At 39.3% G+C, this 26,788-nt stretch overlaps 1 protein-coding gene across 1 annotated transcript in view; it reads right to left on the reverse strand.

Annotated features, from left to right (window-relative positions):
• The window catches only part of ajap1 (adherens junctions associated protein 1), a 55,973-nt gene that overhangs the window by 9,387 nt on the left and 19,798 nt on the right, over nucleotides 1-26,788 (reverse strand). Inside the window, exons 2-5 of the mRNA XM_077544939.1 lie at nucleotides 16,156-16,916; nucleotides 3,161-3,248; nucleotides 2,778-3,020; nucleotides 266-398 (exon numbers count right to left, since the gene is read on the reverse strand). Of these exons, the coding sequence (XP_077401065.1) occupies nucleotides 326-398; nucleotides 2,778-3,020; nucleotides 3,161-3,248; nucleotides 16,156-16,916 (1,165 nt within the window). The 3' untranslated portion in view covers nucleotides 266-325. The remainder of the gene's footprint in view (nucleotides 1-265; nucleotides 399-2,777; nucleotides 3,021-3,160; nucleotides 3,249-16,155; nucleotides 16,917-26,788) is intronic.

Genomic DNA, 26,788 nt, shown 5'->3' on the forward strand with positions numbered 1-26,788 from the left:
CTTGGGTTGTCTGCTTTATTGCTGAAGATTCAGTTTATTTGCAACAATAGTTGACGCCATGCACCTCTTTAGACAGCAAACGCACCTCTGCTGAAATTGTGCTCTCTATTTTGCCTCAAAAGCACCAAGATGTTTAATCAACAATCAAGTTTTCAACGATTGATTGTGCCATCCTCTGAATGTTAAATAATATTTTGACGAGAGAGAGAAAAGTAAGGAATACACAATACAGCACATACTTTGACATTGACAGTACAGTACCTACCAAAGCATGAATTCAGGATCACTCTTCCTCCATTGGGAAGTGAGCAAGGCCTTCAGCTTGTCAACAAGAGATCTCGAACCATTTCTCGGACACAAAGGCGACTGGAATAAGTTGCCTTTCGGAGGGCGAAGGCCTGTGAGTTAAATTTAAATATGTTAGAACCTCTACTTATGGTATTCAAATATGATGCAGTTTAATTGGACAATATGTATTGAACTATACTGTCCATAGGTGCATGTATTGATTCTTCACAAACATTGCTACACAGGTACATAGGGAATTTAAATGAAAAAAAACAAAAGGGGTCACAAGCAGCAACAATAAAATCCTTTGCACATTTTCATCATCAGTACACTTTGTAGGCAGTGTGCTTAATTATTGAAGACACTTTGGACTGTTTGTACCAGATGAATTACTCTTCCCTCAGTGCCAGCATAATAAATCTGTTGCAGGCTTTGGATACAATAAGTAAGTGTGACCATCTTTGCATGCCCAGCAGCTCAGATGACAAAAAGTGTTATCCTCTCTGACAGTGAATGCTGTTAAAATGAAGAAGCTTCTCGTCACACGACACATACAATGTTCAAGGTATCAAACTCCAAAAAGGCAAGGTTTTAATGTTACCCATGCCTGCCATCTTCATCCACAAAGTGAAATGACTTCTAAATTGAAGTGAAATACTGTATATCTGCACCAACACTTTTTTTTTCTGTATTGGGATCTCACTATGGTTAACAGGTAAACATGGATTTAAGTGTTAAGTTGTAGTGATGACTACTTTATTAAACCGACTTTGACGTATTGCAGTTGTCAAATATTACATAGCTAGCCTTCAGGGAGGTGAAGTTGACTTTTTAAAATAATATAACCCTTCTCCAATTTCTATCAGGCAGAAAATATTCCTGCAGAGACTTCAGAACCCATTTCACCACATCCATGGGCCGACTCATGGAACACAACAACTGCAGTATCAACAGCCTCTGGTAGATTTCAATCATACAGAAGTGTGCTTACTGCTCATCCAGCAATCCCGGGTCCTGAATTTGTGGTTAGGCAAGGTTGCTTCAGGTTTGTATCAGGTCATTCTTGAGGTACTTGTCAACACAAGTCACCTTTGAGGTGCAAGTTTAAAGTGCACCATATAACCAGTCATGGGGCCTGAAGTTAGAATTCCCCCAAATTTAAGACCAGAAATTGCCATTTTAGGCTTTTCTAATGTAATTGTAGAAGTAAGTTGATTGATCAGACAGCTAAATAATAATCAGTATAGGCAGAGGAACAATCATGTCAAACATAATTTGCGCTGGGTCACGGTTGGCCGATTTCAAAACATTTTTTCCCATCGGAAATGTAAATAATCTATTCTTGGTTCTTATTCTTTGCATCATACAGTCTTGTTGTCTTCGATCTGTGTTTCAGGAAAACACTTTAAACACAAAAACAATTAAGTTAACTAACTACAAATGATGACAGAATAATGGATGTCACAGACCTTAGCTCCCTTTCAAAAATGTGTCAAAAAAGTGGAAATGCTTTCAATAGTAAACAATAGAGGGAAATTCTTCGAGTACAATCATGCTATGCATGGCGGCTTGGAACTTGAGATTTTGAGGCCAAAATGTTTGATCAAATTCCGACTTGTACGACTCAGAAATACCACATTAACATAAGTGATGTAGTGGTCCTTGGAGAAGTGGGTATACTCTAAAATTCACCCCCCCTTTTTTTTAATAGTCCAGAAAAACATCCTGTTTAAGATAGTATATGTAAGACAAATCTGTCATTTTTACTTGCTCACAATAATAAAATTATCATGACTTGATTGACTTCAGTAGTTTGCAGTTATTACTGGTAACACAAGTAGCCTGAATTGATGTAAAATGGGTTTGTCATGCGACAAATAAACTGTATAATGTTGTAAAACAATATTTAGTGAACAATGAACACAAATTGTGACAAACAGTCACTATTAGATCTTAATTTTATCTTAGGCCGAATCTGTGTCGTAACTTTCTTTAAAATCAACTAGCAGCCTAGCTACTAAAACGAAACGAGATAATGTAGCTAAGTGTGTAACCGGCGGCGCCCGCTCCGGGGATTGAAACCACGCCGCAAATAATCAGAGTATTTATGAGCGCGATGCGCTCCGGTTGAGCTAAAACTCCGGAATGCCGTTGCCACTCAAGACACTATTTAAAGGATTATTCGCTCTGTTTATGACCCGCCCTATTCTGCCTACAATTGGCTCATCAGTCCTCATGCGTAAAGTTAGCCAATCTAATCAGCGAAGCTATCGCCTACCAGCCAATTAGAGGCAGGGGAGGGTGGGCCATGGCTTCACCATCCTCACATGTTACTGAACATCAGGGGGTCTTTAGAAATGGGTAGATGCAAAACTGACTGAAAAAGAAGTGGGTATCAACGTATACCCTGGACTATACCACTGAGTAACAGTACACACTTTTTAAATGAGGCCTATAAAGTGAACATGGTGGGTTCTTGTTTAGTGTACCTGTTTCCATTGTAAGACGTCTTGTAGACAGGCGTCTGCTGGATCATCTCATCGGTGTAGATGGGCACGGCAGTCCGAACACACTCATGAGAGCACTGCAGGCTGTCATTGTAGGCAGTGAAGATATCCACCTTGCTGGGAACCCTGGCTGGGGTGAAATCTGTCAGATTTTGGCAGCTTTCTTCCTGCTGGTGGATCTTGCGCTGATGGCTATTGTGGCGGCCATTTCCTGACTGTGCACAGCTACAAAAACACGCACCAAAGACAAGAAACCAAAATAAAATCATACCTTGTCCTTTAGAAATCTATCGGCATTTCTGAAGAAAACTCAAGTTTTATGCATATTGTCTTGACATGAGTCAAAAGAAAGGAGACTTTCCTACCAGTTTTTAAGGACGAGTGTTGTGATCAAGGCTGCGATAACCATTATGAGAGACACAGTGATAGTGATTATCTGGTGAACTGCCAAACCTAAAATACAGTCAAAAACAAGAACACAAGAAAATATAATTAATAGCTGAGAAAACAGCCACCAAATAAAATCAAAACATAAAGTCCTCATTGTATGGCTGGGCAATATTGCCTGTGTGTTGTTGTTTTCTTCTCCACGACTCCGTGTGTGTGTGTGTGTGTGTGTGTGTGTGTGTGTGTGTGTGTGTGTGTGCACGTGTGATCTTGTTTTTGTCACATAGTGGGGCCAACATTCTGGGATTTAAAAGAGTTGTGGGGCCCACCCGTCCATGTGGGGGCATTTTATCGTCGCAGCTCACCTGTTTTCTGGCTTTGGCCATTGGACGTTTGCAAACGTTCAGTCGACAGCAAGTTGCAACATGTGTGTGTGTGTGTGTATATATAGACATTTTCTCCTAGAGGTAGTGTTTTATATATATATATAAAGCACTACCTCTAGGAGAAAATGTCCCTTTAAAAACAACAAAAAATTATAAATATTTAATAGTAAAAGTTATATAGTTATCCATCCATTTATTTTCTCAACCGCTTTTCCTCACAAGGGTCGCTGGAGCCTATCCCACCTGGCTTCGGGCAGTAGGCGGGGTACACCCTGAACTGGTTGCCAGCCAATCGCAGGGCACACAGAGACGAACAACCATCTACACTCACAATCACACCTATAGACAATTTTGGAGTGTTCAATTAACCTGCCATGCATGTCTTTGGAATGTGGGAGCTAACCGGAGCACCCGGAAAAAAACCATGCAAGCACAGGGAGAACATGCAAACTCCACCCAGGAAGGCCGAAGCCGGACTCGATCTCGCGTCCTCTGGACTAGGAGGCGGACGTGCTAACCAGTCATCCAACGTACCGGAGTTATATAGTTATAAATAATGTAAATAAATATAATTGCGTTTTTTTTTTTTCGAGAAAAATTAAAATAAGTGTCCTGACCCAAAAACCAAAAATCCTTTTTTATCAATTAATCTCACAGCTCTACTTATTGCTTTGCCAAATTTAATAGGGAAAACATTTCCATGGTGGTCTTATATTAGTGAACTTGACCTATAATAAACTTTATTTCAAAATGTGTGCTAAATACTTGCTACCTCTCTTTCCCTATGTAAATGATAACTCTAACCCACAACAAAAAATGTGACGTGTCTGAGTTGAACATGTGTGCATTTGTGAGTTTTTTGTTTCACATTTTAGGATTAGTATGCTCTGAGTGGTTGAGTGATGCATGAAAGCTTACTGGACACAATGACACATTGCAGCAGGTGACATGCTTCAAGAGGAAAAGAGGAGACAGAAAAGAGCCGTCATGATGAAAAGGCCTCGGTGGGCCTTATACATCTCACCTCTCCATCAACCAGCTGTCTAGCGGGACTGATCCAAGCCAATTTGTCTTTGGAAAGCTCAAAAGGAAGTGCAGCTCAGTCATTTTGGAAAAGCTGCCTGCTGCCAGGCTGGACAGCCTCCTCCCGGATTATAAACTTCTCTGGTCCAAGTCAACCTTGGATAAATGATATCTATACTTGGCAGGGGAAAGCCTTAACTTCCAGCTGCAATCAGGAGTCCATTGCCACAGAAAAGACAGATTAACTTCTGACAAGTCATTTGCATTTCCTTCATCCCCTCTCTGGCCATGACTGACGTCAAGGCTGTGCCCATTTATAAAATAACATCTGTCCAACCTCAGCTATAATAGAGCAAGCCCCTGACCTTGATCAATTGCTGAGGTCCCTACAGACCAGAATAGTTCTATTTTATATGCACGGCCATGGCAGCAGGGGCTACTGGACTCTCAGGCACGACAGAGTAAATGAAAAACATAAAAGCATCTTGTCAAACAATTCATTCCTGCAGGTTGAGCCATACGATGTATTTCCCAAGTGTTGAAAGCGCGTTTTTCTCTCGCCCAGCTTTTCTGTCAAACTGAAAGTTTGTAAACCACTGTAACAATGAACAGAGCCCTCTAGATGGCAATGTTGCATCGCTTTGGATTTGAGCTCAGCACAGCTTTTGAGTTGAAGAGAAGGATTTAGTGGATGAATCGTGGCTTGCCAATTATGAGGGAGAGAAATGATAACTTGGAAATCAGAAAGGTACTTACTTATACTTTGTACTTCTGCATATGTAAAATAGGAAGTATGTGCAACAGTATCTAGTAGAAAGTGTGTGTCGCTATCGTGAGGAAAGGCGACATGGAGTCAATGGTGAATGGTGCATTTCTTCGTTGTATATCTGTAAATTAAGAATTCTGCCATCAAATTCCCATTCTAAGTCTTGTTTTTGTTCTTTTAATGATTCAGGTTTCACAAAAGCCAGAAAAAAAAGTGTCAAAAGTCACGATTCTGCTTGACAATTTTTTCACAAACATTTTCTCTGTTTTTTCAACAGAAAACAATTTTTAGTGGGACCAAGCCATAGATATGAACTTTTTTTAATCTTTTTTTATCTACTATTTTGGTAGGGTCGGCGCTTACAGTATATTATCACAGAACACATTATTCTCTTGGTCTTTGAAGATCAGTCAAAATGCTCGAAAATGAGGGGCAGTATGGGGAAAACTGCTTTGAAGACAGCTGACAGTGAATGGGTTAATAAATTATGCTTCATTAAATAACAGTTACAAAATACTGTAAGTGTGTTAAGGGAAACTACATAAATAAAAATATATATTTTGGAGATACACAAAGAAACAGAGGGAACAGGAGGACCATTTGCCCCGGGTATGTAAAACTCATTGTGCTGGCAGTCAGGTTGAAAAAACACTTTTGGCAGCCACCTTGCTTTCAAGATACTCAGTTTGGTGAAAATGTTGCCAAGTAAAAGAGGCAGAGAAGATGATAGAGTAGATAAAAGTGAAGGGTACAGAAAAGACCTCTGGGCAGCCAGCATTGCAAGTCTACACTAAAGCCTTCATGATGCTTTGATGCACACGACAAAGGATAGTGGTGAAATGGATTGTGCCCCCTTGCTACTTCATTTAATAAAAGATCGGGAGCTTAATGTAAAAATTCAGAGCAGTGCTAATAAATGTGCATGTAAAGGTAATCTGACAATACATCAATGCAGGTTGTACGACTGTTAAAAGACATTATGTATTAAAATTTAATTCAATTTGGTTTGATTCAGATTGATCTCGATTCAATTCAATATGCTTTGGCTGTAGTGTTTTGTTTTGTATATTAATGTGTAACAACATATTAACACACTCTGCAGCCAAAGCTACCCAAGTTAATAAAATTCAAAGAAACAACAAATAATCAGCCAAGTTAAATAGATTTATAGCGGATTTATACCTAGTGCGCATAAAAGAAGATTCCATACATATCGCGATACATGGGGTGCGATATCATACAACTGAAGGTCACAATGATTTTAAAGTGTAACAATATGATTTGGTTTGTCAAATCAAAACACATTTTTTAAGATTCCAATCTTTTTTGTTACACTCCTATTAATCCTGATTTCTGTAATGCCCTAAGATTCCGCCAACATTCCTTACTCATTTTAAGGTTAGCAGCACAGTAGCTAGCATTAGCCACCGGTTATGGGCTTGACAGCAAACAGCAGCGTGATGAAAGACTCCATTTGAGATCTGTGTGGACCTGGCTAATGGCTGATTTTTTTTTTTTATGCAACACAACAACATACTGTCTATAGCAGTGTCCATTTTTTGGAATCAGGTCATCTGTAAACCATTTCAATTTAGGGCTGATGTTAGATGAGTTTGAAATGATGGTGATCAGTGATCATAGTTTGGGGTTATATTTAGGTTTTAAATTTGTAATCTAGGAAATAATAAAGTTTTTTGTCTTGCCACATATCCTCAACAATGGCGTAGCAATGACAAATCTGCTCGACCAATGAGCAACCATGCAGTGGTTTATGTATGTGATCAGTTACTAGAAATAGTAACCGATATTTTAAGTCCATATTCATTTTCAGTAAATGGAGGGGAGATTGGCATCATAAAAAAATAAAAAATACAAAATGCATTATTGCTTATTGAACACATTTTAATACTTTTCCAAACGTTTTTGTTTTTGTCTTAAACAATAGACTTCATTTTAAATTTCTCCCAGGGTTATCAGTACGTCTTAAAAAAGTCAATTGAAAAACTAAATACTTAAATACCATAGCGCTCTATAATCTTCTACAGTAAATATTTTTTTCCAAAATTTTTAAATATTTGAATGTCGAACAAAAACAAAAGGTTCAGAAGTTTCCCAGGGTTAGCAGCATCTCTTGCAAAGTTAACTGGGGGGGGGGTGGTGTAATTAAAATGGTTTTAGCTTTAGGCTACCTTTTATTGGCTGTCAGATTAAAAAAATTAAATAAATGCAAATACCGATATTTGTCAAAATGCCCAATATCGGCGCAGCGGTCTATCCCTGATTTAAGCAAATGGTTACTTACTGTATGCTGTCTCGTTTTACAACACAATTGCACCACTTACTCTGATCACTTCCCTCACCTAGATATGGCACTCTCCCTGTTCTGTACTGACGGAAAAGAACATCACACCCGCACCTAAAAATAGTGTTCGCTATGTAGAGATGTCACATGTATTTTAAATGCAGAATATGAGCATCATCCAAAGATAATAGGTACCATGCGTTCGTTGTGTATAAAAATCTGTGATGAATGTGTGAGAAGACTATCCCAGACTGAACAAGCTGTGTAGAAGTAAAGGCTGTTTACTGTATCTGCTAAAAAGCATTAATGGGGACATATCTGGATACATGATAGGGAGCGAGTGTGAAATTGCTAAGCAAATGAGTTGTAAGTGTCAAGCAGCTTCCATTTTGTGCGTCTGCCCAGCTATCATATCAGCGCGTAATTGCAGGCATTTGTCGTAAGAGACATTTCGAGCTAATGGAGACAACACCCACGCAGCTTTTGCTCATAAAGCCTTTGAATAATGTAGGAACGCCCCTTGGCTTTTAAATGTTGATGGAGCTTAAAGAAACAGTGAGCACCTCACTACCAGAGTCATATTTAAAATATCGTAGCACTGTAACTCATCCAAGCTCACCTCTGCCACAACCAGAAACCTTTACAGGACAGGTGAGGGGAAGACTTCCGTCAAAGGCGGACGGCTGATAGTTAGGAATTGGCAATTAACGTTGGTGTCAAAGTGTCAATCTATACTGATTTCCACTGAGCCTCCAGGCAATCTAAAACACTTACTGAAGGACAGACAGAGTGCTGAGAGAGGCAGAGTGGAGAGTGGGGCAGAGAGATGAGGGAAAGGTTGAAGGAGAGATCAGAAACAATTGCTCGACAATGCATCGCTCTCATTGTCAAAGGCATCACTGAATAATTTAGCCAGTCTGGATGGAAAATTCTAAAAAGGAAGCCAAAAAGAGGAAGTTGGGTTGTATTGCTATGATGCAAGACGATACTGTGTCTGCATTTATTATACCGTTTGCATCCTGCAAAAAAAAGGGCAAACGGGTGTTCTAAACTCCCTTTTTAATGTCAGTGTTGCATCAGGCAGAATGATACCAGCCCCCAAATTTTTTATATCATGTTGAGTGCACAATATAGAGTACGAGTTGTACCCAAGCATTGCACTCCATTTTGCCTCATTTGCTTCAAGTTAGGATGAATCCACAATCTATATCACACATACAGAATGTTTAACATTTAAAATCAGTTGGTCTGTCATCTTATGTTTCTGTCATAAGAAGATCATTGTATGATCTTAACTGGATAGCAAAGGGACATTAGAAGGTTATTCATCTCAAATATTCCAAATGACAGTATTTCCTGTCTAATAGTGGTATCAAAAATAGCCAGCATCTGGACCCCTCTTGCTTTAGGCGGATATGTTAAGCCATGAAGAAGTTGCTGAGCAAAGGACATACAGACAGTGAAAGAGCATCTGCACACTCTGATCTCTTCATGTCCTCTTGGCTTGGTGTAAATCGTCAAAAAAGGGGGTGTGACTCGCCTCGCCTGTCAACAGACATCAGCATCTAAGTCTAGATTAAATACCCGGGAGAAGGAGATTCATTTTCATCCACTTTCAATCGTCAATACTGATCGCGGGCAAATTAATTGGACTGCCAGGGCAAGCGAAAATGGTTTCTATACCTCCATGTCTTAATGTCTTTTCTCTGTCTTTTGTTGTTACAGGTCTAAGCACAGGTCGGAAAGCTACATTTGAAAAGATCAGTGAATGTGCTTCTTTAAACTTTTAACTCCTGAGAGACACTTCACATTCATTTTACATGTCCTCACATTGCTCTACTGCGAATACTAAATTCATGTATTTACTCTTTTCATGTAAAGCGCTTACTCTACCCTCCAGTTTTAGTCATCTCTACACTTCAGGGTTTCAGGAAAAATGTGTAAGATCACAATGGTCCTATTTGCAGGTGTACAAACTCGTAACACAATCCACAACTATATTTTAGCCCTTTGCATTTGGTAAGGGCCAAATAATCTGAAGTGCTTTTACTGACTGTCTTTTCAGTCATTTCTTATCTACACATGTGGCATCAGAACATCTGTCGACAGACAACACAGCCATCAAGATTAACCAGTAACTATTTGAGGACATCTTTTTTTTTTTCCAAACACATGCTTTGGCGTCCCTCCTGATGTCATCATGTATGAAAGACAGCTTTTTATGACTTGAAACTTTTCATTCCAGATTCCACTGTATTATTTTAAGAAATATATTGTATGTTTGATGTTAATTCTTCTCTTTCATCTTTTTTTTTTTTTTTTTTTTTTTTTAAGTTTAATTAGTAGCAGATCTATAGACATGTTCTATCCAGCTGTTTCTGTAATTGTTTAGAAGAACCTTTGCATCTGTTTGGTCTGTTCTTTTTACCCCACTTGTGTTTGTGTGTGCGTATTGTTCATGTCTCTTACTGGCTGCTTAGATACTCAGTTTTCTGGATGCCTTGAGTTGTTTAAGTACATTGGGTCTACCTGCCTTTAAGCAGCATTCCGTGACAGACATTGATTGGAACATATTTGCAAAAGATGAAGACGAATGGATTCTTTGTTTAAGCAATGGGTTACCTTTCATGTTATGTTTGTCAAGCTCGAAACCCAGCAACCATAATGAATAGCTAAGGGTGGCATTTGTCTGCACAATAGCAAAACGGGCTGGAGTGAACGTCACGTTGCAGCTATTTGACATACTGCTAGGCTCTCACTGTAAGTCAAGAAATAGCTGTCGGGTCTGAATTGACCTATAGCTAACCACACCAACAAACGGTCAAGGTGCATCAAGCTTGTTTTCGCCCCATAGAGTTCCACTGTAATAGTGATACAGAGCATTTTTGTCAGCTTCCATAAAATTGTACCAAAAAAGTTGTGGCCCTCCAACAAAATGGTGAAGCGATGTGCCCATGGATTATGTAAAACGGACACGAGTTTCTTAGGGGGAGTCCTATTCTTTCCATTCCCATGGACAAAAACACTGCTGGAGTGGTGTTTTCATTGGACTAAAGTGTGGAATGCCTCATTCCTAGCTAAATGTCTCCAAGATAAACAAGCATTCCTATGTTTGCTTCAAGGTATAAAGTAGCTAGATGGGCTAGGCTAACGCCACAGCAATAACAAGCAACCTAACGACCTGTAGTCAAATGAACTTTAGCTCTAGAGGCAAGATCATCCAAAAAACAGGACATCAACGCTATATTTTTGATTATTTAATATTGTATGTTGTCAGGATATCATTACCAGACCACCACATGTGCGCAAATCCGTTGTTTCATCGGCCAGTCATCACCTAAATCGGGGAGATCTTTTGCATTTTTTAGCGAGTTCAGTGGACGTAAACCTTCTGTGCTCAGTCTATGTATTTTTATGAGGTTTTGCATCATAAAAACCTCGCTAAGGTTAGCTTGATCATTGTTATTAATGTTAGCTAGGTAACTTGAAGTCCCAGTGCTTATGCTGGGTCTCATTCTGAGAGCTTTGTGATGTTTCATCGCTTTGCACAACGTGAACATAGCATCATAACAGGCACTGTCAAACGATTCAATTTTTAAAGCAGATTAATCATGATTAATCACTTAATTAAAAAGGCTTTTTATCAACATTTTTCAGATACCAAATTTGAAGAGCACCTGTTATGTGTTAATTCTTTCTACATTTATTGTTATGTCGTCCACATTTTTTGATCCACTGCATGCTCTCATCCTCCTCTTTTTCAAATCATTTGCATAATTTAAAATTAAAAAAATTCGACACCAATATTTTGACTGGAACCAATATTCTGAATGTCATATACGCAAACATTTATTAAATGCTTTACTTTAATGCATGTAGTTATGTTTATTCCACATGCGCTACCTTTAACTTTACCATCCGCTGTCAAGCTAAAGAATCATCTGCGGGCAAAGTTAATAGTGTGATTAATCTGCATTAATACATGATTAATGCAAGATTTTTGGGGGGATTAATGAGTTAACACTTTAACTTTGACAGCACTACTTTGAACTAATTTTGTTTTCATATTTCACATAGCATTTTGTGTTGCCCGTGGCAACCTCAGTGTAAACAATCGTTCTGTTACACAGTACAGAACAAACAACATAATCATTTTACTTTATTAAAAATGAGGATCATTTTACAGGATTGCAATTTCCACAATGAGAGACAGACACCGTTGTTTACTTTTAACCTCAGACTTAGCTTGAGACCTGTATGCTTAAGGCTGCATCTCAATTCCGATTTTTTTGACAAGTATCGGATTTTTTCATGCAGTGTGAACGGTACAATTCAGATTTTTTCACACCCGACCTGGGCCTCTTTCGTATGTGGATATAAATTGGATATGTATGCGATGCGTCTGCACTGTGAACGCTCATCTGCACGCATTTGATTCATACGTCATTAAAAGCCTGACTTGCGCTCTGCGCGGGCGGGAGAGAGTGCTTGGAAGGGAGACTACTGACACGTCTGTGAATATACAAAGCTGTTTTGAGTAACAGTGTTTGTCTTTAATTTAATCACACTTGAAACATGAAGCATAAAGTTGACGTGTGGTGATAGAAATTCGGCCCTGCAGACAGTTCATCATGAACGGCAATGACGCGACATAATCTTCGGTAGACTTCTCAATGAAATGAGGAGGTCGAGGAGTGTCCCCTCATTTTTCCCAAATACTTCTATTACCTCTTCCAACCTCGCTACTCTGGTGACGAGATGAAAAAATAAGTCAGATGGATTTCACGCCAACGTGAAAACAGTCCACCAACCAGGAGTGCGGGCGTTCGCACAGCGGAATTTGCATAATGTATGCAGACAAGACACATAAATCGAACTCCTAACACGTCCGCGAAACGAGTCCACCAGTCCACCAATCTGTAGCGTGCGTTGGCACAGCTAAATTTGCACAGATAAAAGTCGCTTGCATCAGTGGCTTGGCTGGCGGCAAAATGTTGCAAGTTGGGACAATATTTACTTCCGTGAACACCGCAACGTGACGTCGTTGTTTTGGGTGTACGTCACTTGACGTTTGCTCTTTGCGCATGCGAATTACAGCACGGGCGCGTTGCTTTCACATTAGATGTCACACTTGTTCTTGTAATGTGAACAGTACATAAAAAGATTGGATTTAACAAAACATCTGAATTGAGCATCACGCCTTTCAGTGTGAACGCTACCTTAGTCTCAATAGTCCTGAAGTCCGCTTTTTTGCATATTTTAATATTATGAATATATCCTTCCACGAAGGGCGGGGCTTTTGCAAAAAAAAAAAAAAAGAGCATCTATTTTTCTTAATTTTTGTTATTATATGTACAGGAAAACTTCTACTGCAAATTCAATGAGGACTTCCTGCTTAAACTAACAGTGTGTTTACTGAAGAGCAAGAACATCTGATGGAATGCACAGAGACATTTCATTTTGGGAGGCAAAAAATCTTGACATTGTTTTTAGCTTGCTCAGAAGCTTGGGTTTCAAACTTCATTGTGATAATACTTGCTATGTGGAAATGTCAATTTAAGTCCGGGTAATACAGCTGCTGCTAACCAATGACTTTATTGTCAGAGGGGCATTTTTCAGAATGAATTTGGGAATTGTGCACAAAACACCCGGCCACCAAATACATCCTAGACAACTATAAACACACATGAGATAATTATGCTCATATTACATCCATGCTTATTCACTGAGACAAAAACACATTAATGGCTTTCATTTGTGCTGACTGCTGACGTTATTCATGAGTCAGTTTGACTCATGCAGATTATTTAGTGCAAGGGTGAGTGCACATACTGTAATCTCACAGTTACTGAGAGCCTGACTAATTATGATAAGTACTTTTTTTCTAATCTGCAGTGACAGGAGCCTTCTGTAAAGTTATAAGAAGTATTCAAAAAAAAGAAGAAGTTATTCAGTCCTCTGCAGTTTATTCAAATGTACTGTATTCAATAAATGTTTTAACATCAATAATCTTACGTTCAACGGGGGTGTGGTTCATGCCAAATTAGCTTAAAAAAAAGAAAAGAAAAACAGGGCAACTGAGTTTTTTTTATTGCAGATGCTGAAAAGATTCTGGCTTAGAAGGTTTGCATAGCTCACCAGAGAATGAAACTAGTTTAGGTTAATACAATAGGCTGTGTTTTGCGCCCCATATGAGAAAAAACACGCATGCTTGGTGAAAAGGAATGTTTAGGCTTGCCTTCACATAAATAGGACACATTAAACTAGAACGTATGGTGCATCTTTAATCAATCTCCTGAAATATTTAGCATGCTTCAGTAAGTCAGGGGGAAAGTCTAAAAGTCGACACGACAATGTACATGTATCCACACAGTCCTTATACTCCCACAACAGCTGTGTGTCAATTGCACATAAATGCCGTATGGAAGTATTACACAGTCTGCAATGCAAGACAGCAAACATACAGCATGTCACGGTGTGGTCACGGAGCGGCGTGGTGTCTGTCGACGTGTGGCGTAGAGGACCCAAAATGCAGGGAGGCAGGAGAACCACGGCAGGAGTGCGGGTTAGACTATTGTATTTTATTGTAAAACGCAAAATCAAAACGACAGAACAAACTCCGGGGGTGACCGTGACAATCGGCAATGATCCCACAAGGGACTGATCACCACCCGGGAATTAAATGCACCCACACTAATTAGGGGATTAGTCACACCTGGGGCCAGGCACAAGTGGCTGAGGGCCCGGATTGGTCAGCCTGCGGAAGGGCAGGCATCCCCTCAGGATCAATCGGGACCCTCAACCAAAGCCAGCTCTACCCAGACATGACACAGCATAAACACAAAGTCTTTTTTTATTTTATAAACATCGCAATTTGTGTTGTGCAAATACCGATAATAATATTGGGAGCGGCCCCGATACTGCATTAAAACGCTGGTATCTGTATCGGCGAGTACTAACGAATAATGGGCCGATGCCATTTACCGATACTAGTATAGAAATTTGAAGGCAGCACACAATCAATGAAGTGTGATCACAGGTGTTCGGTGCATGTATTTCCTGTTTCACCAAGTTTTTAAGCAGTGCCTGACCAAGCATTGGCCGATACGGCACAGCTGGGTATTGGAATCGGTATCAGAAGCCAAAAAGTGGTATTGGAACAACATTGCAATTTGCAATACTATACAGCACAGTTGTCAGAGTGCAGTCCACGAGAGCCTGAGTCCTGCATGTTTTTGAGATTCCTCTACTCCAACACACCTGATTCAATGATCAGGATCATTATCAGGCTCCTGCAGAGCTTGCTGATGATCTTAAATATGAATCAGCTGTGTTGCACGTGGGAAACCTCTAAAACATGCAGGACTCAGGCCCTCGAGGACCAGACTTTGACAACACTGCTATACAGTATTATGTGCAACCTTGACATCATTTATTTTATATATATAAGTGGTGTCAAAGTTAAAGAATTAACTCATTGATTAATCCCCAAAAATTATCGCAGTAATCATGTATTAACGCAGATTATTAATTTTGACCGCAGATAATCATTTATTTTGACAGCAGATGGTTACGTTGAAGGTAGCACAGATTCCGTTTGATCAATATATATATCTACATGCATTAAAGGAAATCATATTGATAAATGTTTGCGTATGACATTCAGAAACTTTGTTGATGTTGAAATATTGGGGTCATTTCTTTTTCATTTTAAATTATGCAAGTAATTAAGAAAAAGAGGAGGATGAGAGCATGTGCATTGGATCAAAAATTGTTGAAAGATGTCCTCATAACATTAAATGTAGAAATAATTAACACATAACAGATGCTCTATTTATTTAGTGGGCAAAAAATATTGATAAAAAGCATTTTTAATTAAGCGATTAATCATGATTAAACAAAATTCTAAGATGTGATTAATCTGATTAAAAAATAATTGTTTGACTGCTCTAGTATTTATATATATAATCAAAATTATTTGATTAAAGAAGATTTGATTAATTATATATATAATATTATTGAATAAATATATCTTGCCTCAGGATCACTATGAGGTAGACATGCGCTAATGTGTTGTGAAGCCAAAGTTTTCAACAGTAAAGAATTCAAAGTGATTCTATTAATCTCTTCTGATGAGTCTGTCCATTGATGTACGCGCACCAAACTGGAAAAATTTGACCTTTTTTTCCTCTCATTAGCTTTCAGTTAGCAGTTATTAATATCAAAACCACACTTTTAAAACTCCTGCTAACATTCCAATCATGCGAAAAATTGAGAGATCAAAACAATGCTGAGAAGACAATTGCCTTCTGGCGTGCAGCCGCAGCACACGTTCAAATGTTGTTCAACACAACGTGTATAATTAGTCCATGCTGATTCTTTTTTCGGACTGTTGATCTAATATTCCTAGAGGAGAGTTTTTGTTCTGTCAATTTCTACAATTTCAGCAAAACAGAAAATGTTTCTCCACACAATCAATCACTGTATATATCTTACCTGTTGTATCCCCTTGTGGCTTTGGTGGCTTGACAGTATCCCCAAAGCCGTTTGTGGCCTTGGTGGTGCTTAACCTCTTGGGTTGTGGTGTAGTCACCATAATAAACGTCCTTTGGGAGAGCCTTGTAGTAGTGCTAGCGGTTGCGGCCACTGTTGAAGTCGAGGCCCGAGTGGGCAGGTTAGCTTTGGGCTCTGGTTTACCAAGCTCATCTATACTATCTGTCCCTGTGGGTCCCCAGTCAATAAATCCGGCCACCGTGGTAGTCCGGCCGTCCTGAGGCTTGTCGAAGCTTTCCCATTTGAGCTGCCTTCTGGCTCGAAGTAGCAACCTTGCTGTGTCTCCCCTCTTCCCTCTGGAAAAAGCTGCCGGAGATCCGGCTATCACCGAATCACCTGTCTCCATTTCAGAGTACATCAACCGGCATTCCTTACATGGTGTTTGTCGTTTGTGCAGGCGCTTCCGAGGCTTCTGCACGGCAACTTTTGCCCCTATCCCTAATTTGTTGTCTTGTGGTGGAGGGATAGGGCTCAAAAGCCTCCGTGCCAGTGGGCTGACTGTTCTCCAGTGGATTTTGTTTGGAGTATCCCAAACGGGCTGCAGGCGAGGTCTTGAGCGAAGCACCGGCTTAGGCATGACTTTGAGCCCCAAATCTTGACTGAGGGGGCTGCAGACAGAGAAGTCCAAGGTCATGTGGGTCATTGCCAGAAGAATCCACACCCGGTGCCCCACACAGCTGCCTGGCCTCAAAGCAGATGGACTGCTGATAAAAGAAGACATTAAAAGAGAAAAGTCATTTTAGATTCAGGCTGTGCACTCCATATTCAAACCATACAAATTTGATAAGTATGGGTCCATCATTAAGATTAACGTCTGCACATTTACCCTGCATTTAAACTCTTGGCAAAGTTCTACTCCACAACTCCGACTCAATTAAGCTGCAATCATAATTAGTTTCACTGAAACCCACTTGAATTAAAGTGTAAAGGTCAGACAAAAAGAATGTATAACATGAAAGATTGTTTTTTTTCTGCTTTTACGTTTAGCATTTAGAACTCCTTGAATTTATAGAGGCATATGAGCCCAGAGATAATTAAAGAAACACACAAGGTCACTTATTCTACTTAATCCTCATTTCATGCCTTTGTTACCGCAGACGCAAAAGCATATGTTTCCCTGAGGCTAATTTTAATACTGTATACGTTGTGATGATCAGTAAGGTAGCACTCGATGCCAGTAGCAGACAAATAAATATTGACCTAAATGAACGTTTGCATGAATGCAGTGGTTCTTAACCTGGGTTCAAGCGAACACCAGGGGTTCGGCGTTGGTCAAAACAAACACCCAACTAGAATATTTCGTGATGATATGCCTCGCTTGGCCATCATTGGCTGCAGATGATCGCGCTACATTGCTTGGCCTGTGCTGCAGGGAATTTTGTGCACTCAGTAATCAACTTGTGACTGGTGTGATGGTACGCTGTGTGATTCCTTTATTATTGTAATCCCTTCATACTAACCATGTCGAGTGGATGAATATGTATTGTGTAGTATAAATTCACATTTAACGGAAAGTATAGTGTTCCACAGGGTTCAATTGTGAGGTCCCTGCTATTTTCATTGTATCTGCTGCCCCTGGGTTCCATCTTGAGAAAATACTGGTGGTTGTTTTAAAGTTTTCTATAAATATTGAGTTGAGTTGAGTGATGGGAGTCAGTTCAACCTTTTTGCTATTTTTCGCTGGTAAACACCTTTCTGATATTTCTCCACTATCTTTCTGCGCAACATTGGAGGAATTGGTGATTCTCTACCCATCTTCGCTTCTTAGAGACACTGCCACTCCGAGAAGCTCAGCTTTTATAAGTGCGATTGACTTTTCCAGCTTCTTATTGCTACCTGTCCCTTTTTTTTTTGATTTGTTGGCACCATGAAATTTACAATCAACATATTTTTCCTTTAAAATGATACATTTTCTCAGCTTAAACTTTTGACCTGTCATCTATGTTTTATTCTGAACGAAATATTGAAACTTGGCACTTCCACATAATTGCAAAAACAGCCAGCAGGTGGCAGCAGAGTATACGAGATCAACAGGGCCATGTTGCAAAAAGCTCTTTCGCCCACTGTTTTAAACAGATTTGAAAATAATGATGAAACTTAGCTATATATTAATGCTAATTGCTGGAAAACTGAAAGTTACAAATATACTTTTTCTGATGAAAGAAAATACTTTTTCTTTTGCTATGTTGCATGTTTTTATAGCAATAGAAAACAATATTGTGTGGGTCTTGCAAAATTCAGTAAAACAGCCAGGAGCTAAGGGGGTTGCTTACTTGCTTCAGTGAAAATGGCTGGGAGTGAATGGGTTAAGATGCAAAGAGATGCCAAGTACAAGAGCACGCTTTCTGAATTCAAGGTGAAGAAAGCCAGATTCGATGAAAGGGATTCTCTCCCTGTTCATTTTGCTCACCAATTAACACTATACCTATGTCATGAATTAGGAAAAAAATAATAATCATATTTTATTTTTCAATAATGCGTATAGGAAATTGGTGTGGTTCACTTAAAACCACTTCACTTCCCCGTTTATGCCTTGACTAGCCCCTGTGACAATTCTACATTTCTTTCTTGATTCATTCATTCAAGTCAATCTTGCTAGAACAATTTCAGCTCAAGCAGGACGAGGATTTAATTTGGAATCATTACATTAATTCTAATTACCAAGCCTTAACAGTGCAAAACTACGAGTTAAACAATACTTGGATTTTATCAGACACTTTAAAGGAGTTAAAGACATTTCTCCACTTGTTTTTGGTAGATGCTCCCGCAAGACTCACTGACTTTGAGAGATCATGAAACTTGCTTCCAAGTATAAAGGGTGGAGAGGAAAGCACAAATATGTTGGCTGATAAATAATTTAGGTTGGCACTTTAATTGAGCCATAAAAGGTAATTGATGTGGTCATGACACAGCAGTGACAAGGTTGACGTATTATTGACAATTATAATTAGTATTTCAAGAACGTCAGCCCTGACCTCTACTGAGATCCTGGTAATCATCACACTGGAGGCGACTCCAGGCCAGGTTATTGCAATGCCCGGACTTGTTTTGATGGCTACGTTTGCTAAGCACCTTTCTTGCCTTTACTCTGCTGCTCCTGACTGCCTTCCAACAAAGAGGCATAAAACAATTATAAACTAAGTTCAAATCCAATGGCATCTCTAATCTTGGGGGGAAAAAGTCTGTTGCAATGTTTCTAAAAGAGAGGTTCATTGTGAAGCATGCAGTTGACCACACAACAGGAAATGCGACTGGTTGCACATTATTACAAAACATATTGTTTCAAGGACTGCAACAATCAATGTTACATACACTGAATTAGGTCTAAAACTAACAATTATTTTAATAATTGATTAATTGGTGTGTTTTTTTTATTAAACGATGAATGGGATTTAAAAAAAAAAAACATTTTAAAATTCCCATTCCTTTATTAAAAAACAACACATTATTTTTATTTGGCATTGCACAAACATGTTGTTGCACAAAAATCCCAGAGCTCCTAACGAAACTAATTAAATATGAATAATTGAAAATAAATCAATGAAATAAAACACTGATTAGCTGACTGATTGATATGCAGGATGTTTCACTAAACACACAGGGTAACATCAACACCCTATTTTTGAACACCACCAGGTAACACACCCACTGAGTCATAAATAGAGGGACTGGAAATCGAAAACTGAAGAAGCCTTTTGGATTAAAGGCGAAAGGTCATCAACAAACAAGAACAGTCCGGCTACCTTGATTCAACCTTTTCAAATTACCATTGACACTCCAGTTGAAGTTGACGATAACATTTTAAAATAACATCGCTAGCAATGCTAACTGACTCGATGCAAAAACCTGTTGACAGGCTAACAGAAGTATACATGTACATGGATGGATCCGAATAAATATTCACACACAAACCACTGCAAGCAGCATACACAGACAAAGAATGTAGCACTACTGTCTGACAGGCATATATTCTTCCTACACTATGAAAAGTAATATTTGATGCAGCTCAATTTCGACTTTCTTCTGATGATGATGTGGTATTTGCATGTGTGCACCACACGCCGGTACTCTAAGAGGCCAAGGCACACTCATTAGTAACAGCACACTCCCTTCAAAACAAGGTACACAACAGGAACAGCGCAGGGTGACTGACGTAATAATTGCCGTAATAATTGCACGATAAGTTGATCGTTAATTGATTACACGATTTTTAGCGATTTGTCGTTGCACCCTACACTGAATGCCCCCCCCCCTTCTTTTTTTTTAACCGAGATCTGCCCATACCTTTGGAATTTGCCCCCCCCCCCCAAAAAAAATCAACAGGATAAATGGCTTCATAATTTAAAAACAGGTCTAATATTTTCACACCCTACATGGTAAAAAATCTGCAAGTATACAGCACAGATGGTAGATAAAAGCCAGCATTAGCAATGTGAGCACACCAGGTTGCATTCCGATAGAAATGGCTGCCTCGTGTCCTATTTTAGGAGCACACGCTCCATCATGCTATCATTACCAACTTAAGTACAAAGTTAAGCCTAAACAATACGTTTGGAAATCCCCTTAATGCAAATTGTGATGTTCCCTGATTCGGAGACCAGGGTCACAAAGCATTGTGGCAGTGCGCTCGCTCTCTGCAGAGAAGACAGATGGGTTTTCAGTTGAAAGCCACAAAGTGGAAGCTTTGGTGTATTACGGACAATTCCTATTCATGTTCATAGCAAGAAAGGGAAGGTTTAAGGTAACCAAAGGCTACTTTAACGTATAATATAAGCACTGTTTAGTGACCCAACTAGCTAATAACTTGAACAAGAATCTCAGTATGATGAATTATTTCTAAAAATAATAATAATAATAATAATAACAACAGAATAGAACAGAACAGATTTTGCAGCTGTAAAGTAAAATATGAAGTAGCTGTTGGTGGTGAGGGGGGTTAGACCAAGTTTAACTTTAATCTTTATTTTCAGTATCTAAGATGGGGTCTATTTCACAAAGCAGGTTTAGTGAGAACCCAGAGTCAAGAAATCCTGAAATTTGGGAAACTGGAACCAGAGAAAAAGAAGTAACTCTAGCCTGTTTCATAAAAAGAGGTCATTTAAGCTCTCGGTCAGTTACCGTAGTGACACATTACATTAACCAAACCTGGTCGGTTGCAGGTTTTTCACAAAGAACCTCGAGGTTTTCTCTGTGCCCGCCTCCTTTCAGCCACACATTTCATTTCCTCATTCATAAAGTCCGCTGCGACGAGTTCTTGCGTAAATATACCTATAATCTTTAGCGTAAAGTCCTTTTGTCACGAATACGGCATGTCCTTTTGACAATGACCCCATTGATGAAGCTGCCGCATTATTGCGCCGGGAATTACATATTCGTCGTGAGATTGTTATCAGACCGCGCATAGATATGCTGGCATTTCCGGACAGTTATCTTTTTGAGCGGTACCGTTTCATATCAGTCATCTACATACACAACTTAATCCATCCTTAAATTTGCATCATTGCCAGCCTTCTATGCGCTCACATCACAGCATATATTGTATGTTGAATTCTATATTTTTCTTATAACCGTTTGAATAATGTTTTTTTAAGTTAAGTCCGCTTCTCCTCCGCAGGATTGCACCTAAATGTAATGAATTAATGATTTACCATTCAACAGGTTTCCCCTGTAATATTGTGATTGCAAAGAACTACATTTAAATGTACGCATTGACCCGACACCCGAGCAGCAACGTTCTCCCACACCGCCTTCCTCAACGGGGAGCCGCTGCAATGCTGCACTTTTTTTTCTAAAGACATGTTCAAATTTGCTACATGATCGCATTAAGATTTTCAGTTGAGGAGTAAAAAATAAACGTGGAAGCTTAGGGCGGTGCTGTGCTCTGCTTCCCCGTTGCCATGGTGACTCGACGAATCGGAGCTCCATTGATGTGGTCTTTTTAATCTAGTGGTAACGTCAGGTGAAACTACTCTGCGTTGATATAACTACCTCAAATCATCTGTCCTGGAAACGAAAACGCAGTTTCTTCTCTCAGTGTATGTCCACTCGCTGTTCAGGGTAAGTCTCGGTGTTTGTTGAACATGCTTTGTGAAATGGACCCCTGCTTTGATGTACCAAAATACATTTGTTATTTAAACAATAGCTTGGTAGCAAACATTTTCAGCACAGATCAACATTTTATCAAAATATGAAATCACATTTTGTACTTGGAATAAAAATGTAATTTGCAGACACACAACGCACAAGAAGTGAGGACTGACTAATTAACTGAATGACTCAAGTGCTTCACATGAAGCATCAAATGACCCACATAATGCCACTAAAATGAATCAAGAATAGTCTTTATAGTTTGCAACGAAATGCAGAACAAAATGAAGAGCAAAAGGATTTGTTACTCTTAGATTACTTGGATTTTACGATAAAGATCGTCTCGCATGAGAGGATATTACCCTAGTAACCTTCTTTATGTTGTATGAGTATTCATCTGTTGTCTTCATGTTTGAAAAGAGCCAGATTGGAAGCTGAGAGCTTTGGAAATACAGGGATCAACAAACTTGAGACAAAATTATTATACAGATATATATATATATATATATATATATATATATATATATTTTTTTTTTTTCTTTTCCAAAAAGATAGGAGAGAGAATTGTGGCCTGGATCTGTCACAACACTGCAACTCAGACTAATTGCACAACCACCTGTTGTCACTGTGATCCAGTTTTTACCCGTCCTGGTCTGAGCACCTTTCGTCACTGCTCTTCCATCAACCCTGCACACGTAAATCCACTATCCCATCCATCCATTCCCTAACATTTATAATGTGGGTTGCTGTAAATTGGACACTATCCCAGCTGACTTTGAGACAAAAGGCGGGGTTCCCCATCAATCACACCTCAATGATAGAAATGATCACTCACTAATTCTGCTCATTATTTTCAAATCTAACATCGCTGTTATGTGGTGTCACTGCGTACAGTAGATCTAGTGGTTCTCAGTCAGTTAACACGAATCAGAGGACTTTCCGACCAGCGCAGGCTGCCCCAAATAGAGTCGACAACTCGGGACACAGCACCATCAATGGTACCAGTCAAATGTTCATTGTTTTACACCAGAGTAGCTACAGCTACTGCTACAGCATCAGCATCATTTCTTTATTTTTATTTTTTGGGAGGGGGTGAGTAGGGAAGCCCACATTCAACACAACACAACACAACACAACACAAATATTTAAACCTAACTTTTAAGATTCATATCTATATTTTTTTTTTACATAACAAATTTTTTACTACTTTTTAAAGATAATTTTAACACAAACCTAACAAATAAACTTTACATTATACATATACATATACATTAGTCTAATAAAGCCTATTCATTTGAAATGCATAATCTTCATCTTTATGTATTTAAAAAAGTAGAATTACTTTTTTCTTTTTTTTAACGTTTTTGAGATGTCTGGATTCAATTTCATCCCCAAAACATAAAAATGTAATAAAAAAAAAATAATAATAAAAATTACAACGGGAGGGACGATAAGTGTTTTACACATAGCAAAAAAGTTCTTAAGGCCACAGGAGAAAGCACACTGCATGTAAGTGCCAGATTTGATATGAAACACCCACATTTGAGTGTTTCTCCTCCTCGAGACAGAGACACTGTCATGAGGATACGAACAGTAAAAGACCGATTTGATTGGACGAGAGAACGCGTGCAAATTTGACCCTAAATCATCATTACGTTCTTTCAGACTCACTCTTTGTGTCACATAAGATCCCGTAAACAATTACATCTGCAGCTAATTAGATATGGCACCTAATTATTGTCTATTGTAGTGTACCCTTGGCCCACTTCTCGTGTCGGTATCACACTGTGATCACTTGTGTGAAGTCATGTAGGTCTTAATTAGAACTTCTCTTGAGTTTGCAGAAGTGCTGCTTCAATAGGTGGTCTTCCCACCTGGGGGAGGTGAAAAAGGCACGTCTTCTTTAATCGCATTGCCTTGCGTCCCAGGGCTGTCGGCGATAGAACGGTTATCAGCGTGGTCTTGACAGCCTCACCACTGTGTACACATCATTTTCTAACCCACACAGCCATTGAAAGGTCCCTTGGTGAAGGTGACTCCAATCCTGTAAAAGGCAAGCGTGGCAGCAGACTCTTTTTGCCAGAAAGGATGGGCTGAATCAATGCTTCAATGGTTGCCTTGTTTTATCTCACATTGGGATGTTTCCGTGTCGGGTTTAGGGTATGTTGTATTCAGGGCCTTCCTAAATTCCAGGGTACCAAAAATAACTAGTTTTGTTATTCATGGTAGCACAAGTAATCAATACCTAAACTATGTTTCCCCAGTCTCTCAAACACACATGTCTATAAATGTCCATCCATCCATTTTAACGCTGGAGCCTATCCCAGCTGGAGTCGGGCAGTAGGCAGGGTACACCCTGAACTGGTTGCCAGCCAAATCGCAGGGCACACAGAGACGAACAACCATCCACACTCACAATCACGCCTATGGATGATTTTGAGTGTTCAATTAACCTGCCATGCATGTCTTTGGAATATGCGAGGAAACCGGAGAACCCAGAGAAAACCCACGCAAGCAGGGGGAGAATATGCAAAATCCACCCAGGAAGACTGAAGCCTGGACTCGATCCCACGTCCTCTGCACTGGGAGGCGGACGTGCTAACCAGTCTCCCACCGTGCCACCCTCTATAAATGTCACTTTGAGGAAAAAAAGACATTGGGAAAGAGTTACAGCTTCATTTGAGGAAGTTTCAAACTACAGTGGGTGGTTTTCCCTGGTGGATAAAAACTGAGACAGCAGAAGGTGTAAAGAGAACTTTCTAAACTTGAAGCAGGAATAGTAGATATAGCTTGTTTTCACAAATATTTGTGTTTGTTGCGCATTTGTTGGACAGCAATTTGGCCACTTTTTTTTTTTTTTTTTTTTACAAAATATGTGTATGTGCATTTTCAAAATGCTCTGACTAAGATCATGTGCTCACAATTTTTGTTTACCAAATGATTCCAAAAATGTGTCTCGAAGTTGCACAAAACCCAAAGTTTAAACTGCCATACTTTATAAAGTTACACAAGACCAGATTAACTCAGATGATTTTATTATTTTTTTATTATTAATTATCAATATTATTGTTTACCAAAATAATCATTCATATTCGGACGGCGTTTTGCCAATTCCCAACATATTCATACTGTCTCATGAGGCAATGATTATTTATTTTTTTAGATTTGAAATCACTCAGAATGATGTGCCTGCATCATTTGTCCACTCTCTGACTCAATTCCATCCATAGGGAGACAATGACGTGTTGTCCCACTTATTGCGTGGCTGTGCGTGACAACGGCCATTATTTACAATAACAATGGCGGATTACCGGGTTACATTAGTGCTGCTGAATCTCCTGAGCATGATATTGCTTTTACAGCAAAATCTTCTGCTTCTCACCGTCAGCAAGAAGCAGCATTGGAGAACAGTAACACATGTTCTTAAATGCACAGCAGGAAACAGGAGACATTTTTGGGAACATTTCCATGTTTGTCTTTCAATTCACCCACAATTCTTGACAGGAAACTTTGTTTTGGAAACTTAAGAAAAAATACTGTCTCCCATTTCAGTTCCCATCATATATTTAAAATGTGAGTCTGTCAAAGATGACCTGTTTTGACGTACATGAAAGATGTCTGGTTTTTATTTTGAAGTCATCATTTCATGGCAAAGAAAATAATGGCGTAGAAGAAATGTCATTCAACATTAACGGGCATTGTGAATAAAAAAAAATGTTGCCAGTAATTTGTACATTTACCAGTTAATGTCATTTTTTTGAATATATGTTTTATACTTGAAAATTCCTCCATGTTGTAACGTTAAATACTAAAGGGCATAGTATTGCTTTTATGTTTCGGTTTTGTAGGGAGTGGATTTTGTTATGGGTATGTTTGTTGTTTTTGTCTGTGGTTGGTGTTTGTCATGTGTTCCTGATTTCTCCCTTTGTCTCGTTATGTCTGATCACGTCCACCTGTGTGTTTCTTCCCTTCCCAGTGTGTCTGACCAATCAGTGCCTTCTGCCTATTGTGTTCCCCAGGTGTGGCTCATTAGTGTTGGTGCATTTAGTCTGTTGTGTTTGTCCAGTCTGGTTCAGTCCATTGTCGTTTCCAAGTCTTGTCATTTCTCCCATGACTTGCTAGTTGCTTGCTTGCTTGTTTGCTTTGCTTTAGGACTTTGTTGTTTTTTTATCGGCATGTTGTGCACCACCTTGTTTTTGTTGAGTTAATAAAAGCTTTTTGTTTTGGACTTTACCTCGGCCTAGTGATGGCAGTGCAACACTGAAGCTTCGATACAAGCTTCAAACCCTGAACTACAATTCCATAGAACCACTGCTTCAAAACTTCTTTTGGTGCGGAAAAAATCACGTGACATATGACGTCCGAAGCAGCGACTGATTCGTTGCCCGAATGAATCACATGCCTGGTTCGCGGTCCAATCGCGTGATTCTCGATTCTGACAGGTGACAGGTTGAAACTGTTTTGAATTTGAGCGTCAACCCTTTATGAC

Source organism: Vanacampus margaritifer, chromosome 1 (assembly GCF_051991255.1).
Source record: "Vanacampus margaritifer isolate UIUO_Vmar chromosome 1, RoL_Vmar_1.0, whole genome shotgun sequence".
NCBI classification, from domain to species: domain Eukaryota; kingdom Metazoa; phylum Chordata; class Actinopteri; order Syngnathiformes; family Syngnathidae; genus Vanacampus; species Vanacampus margaritifer.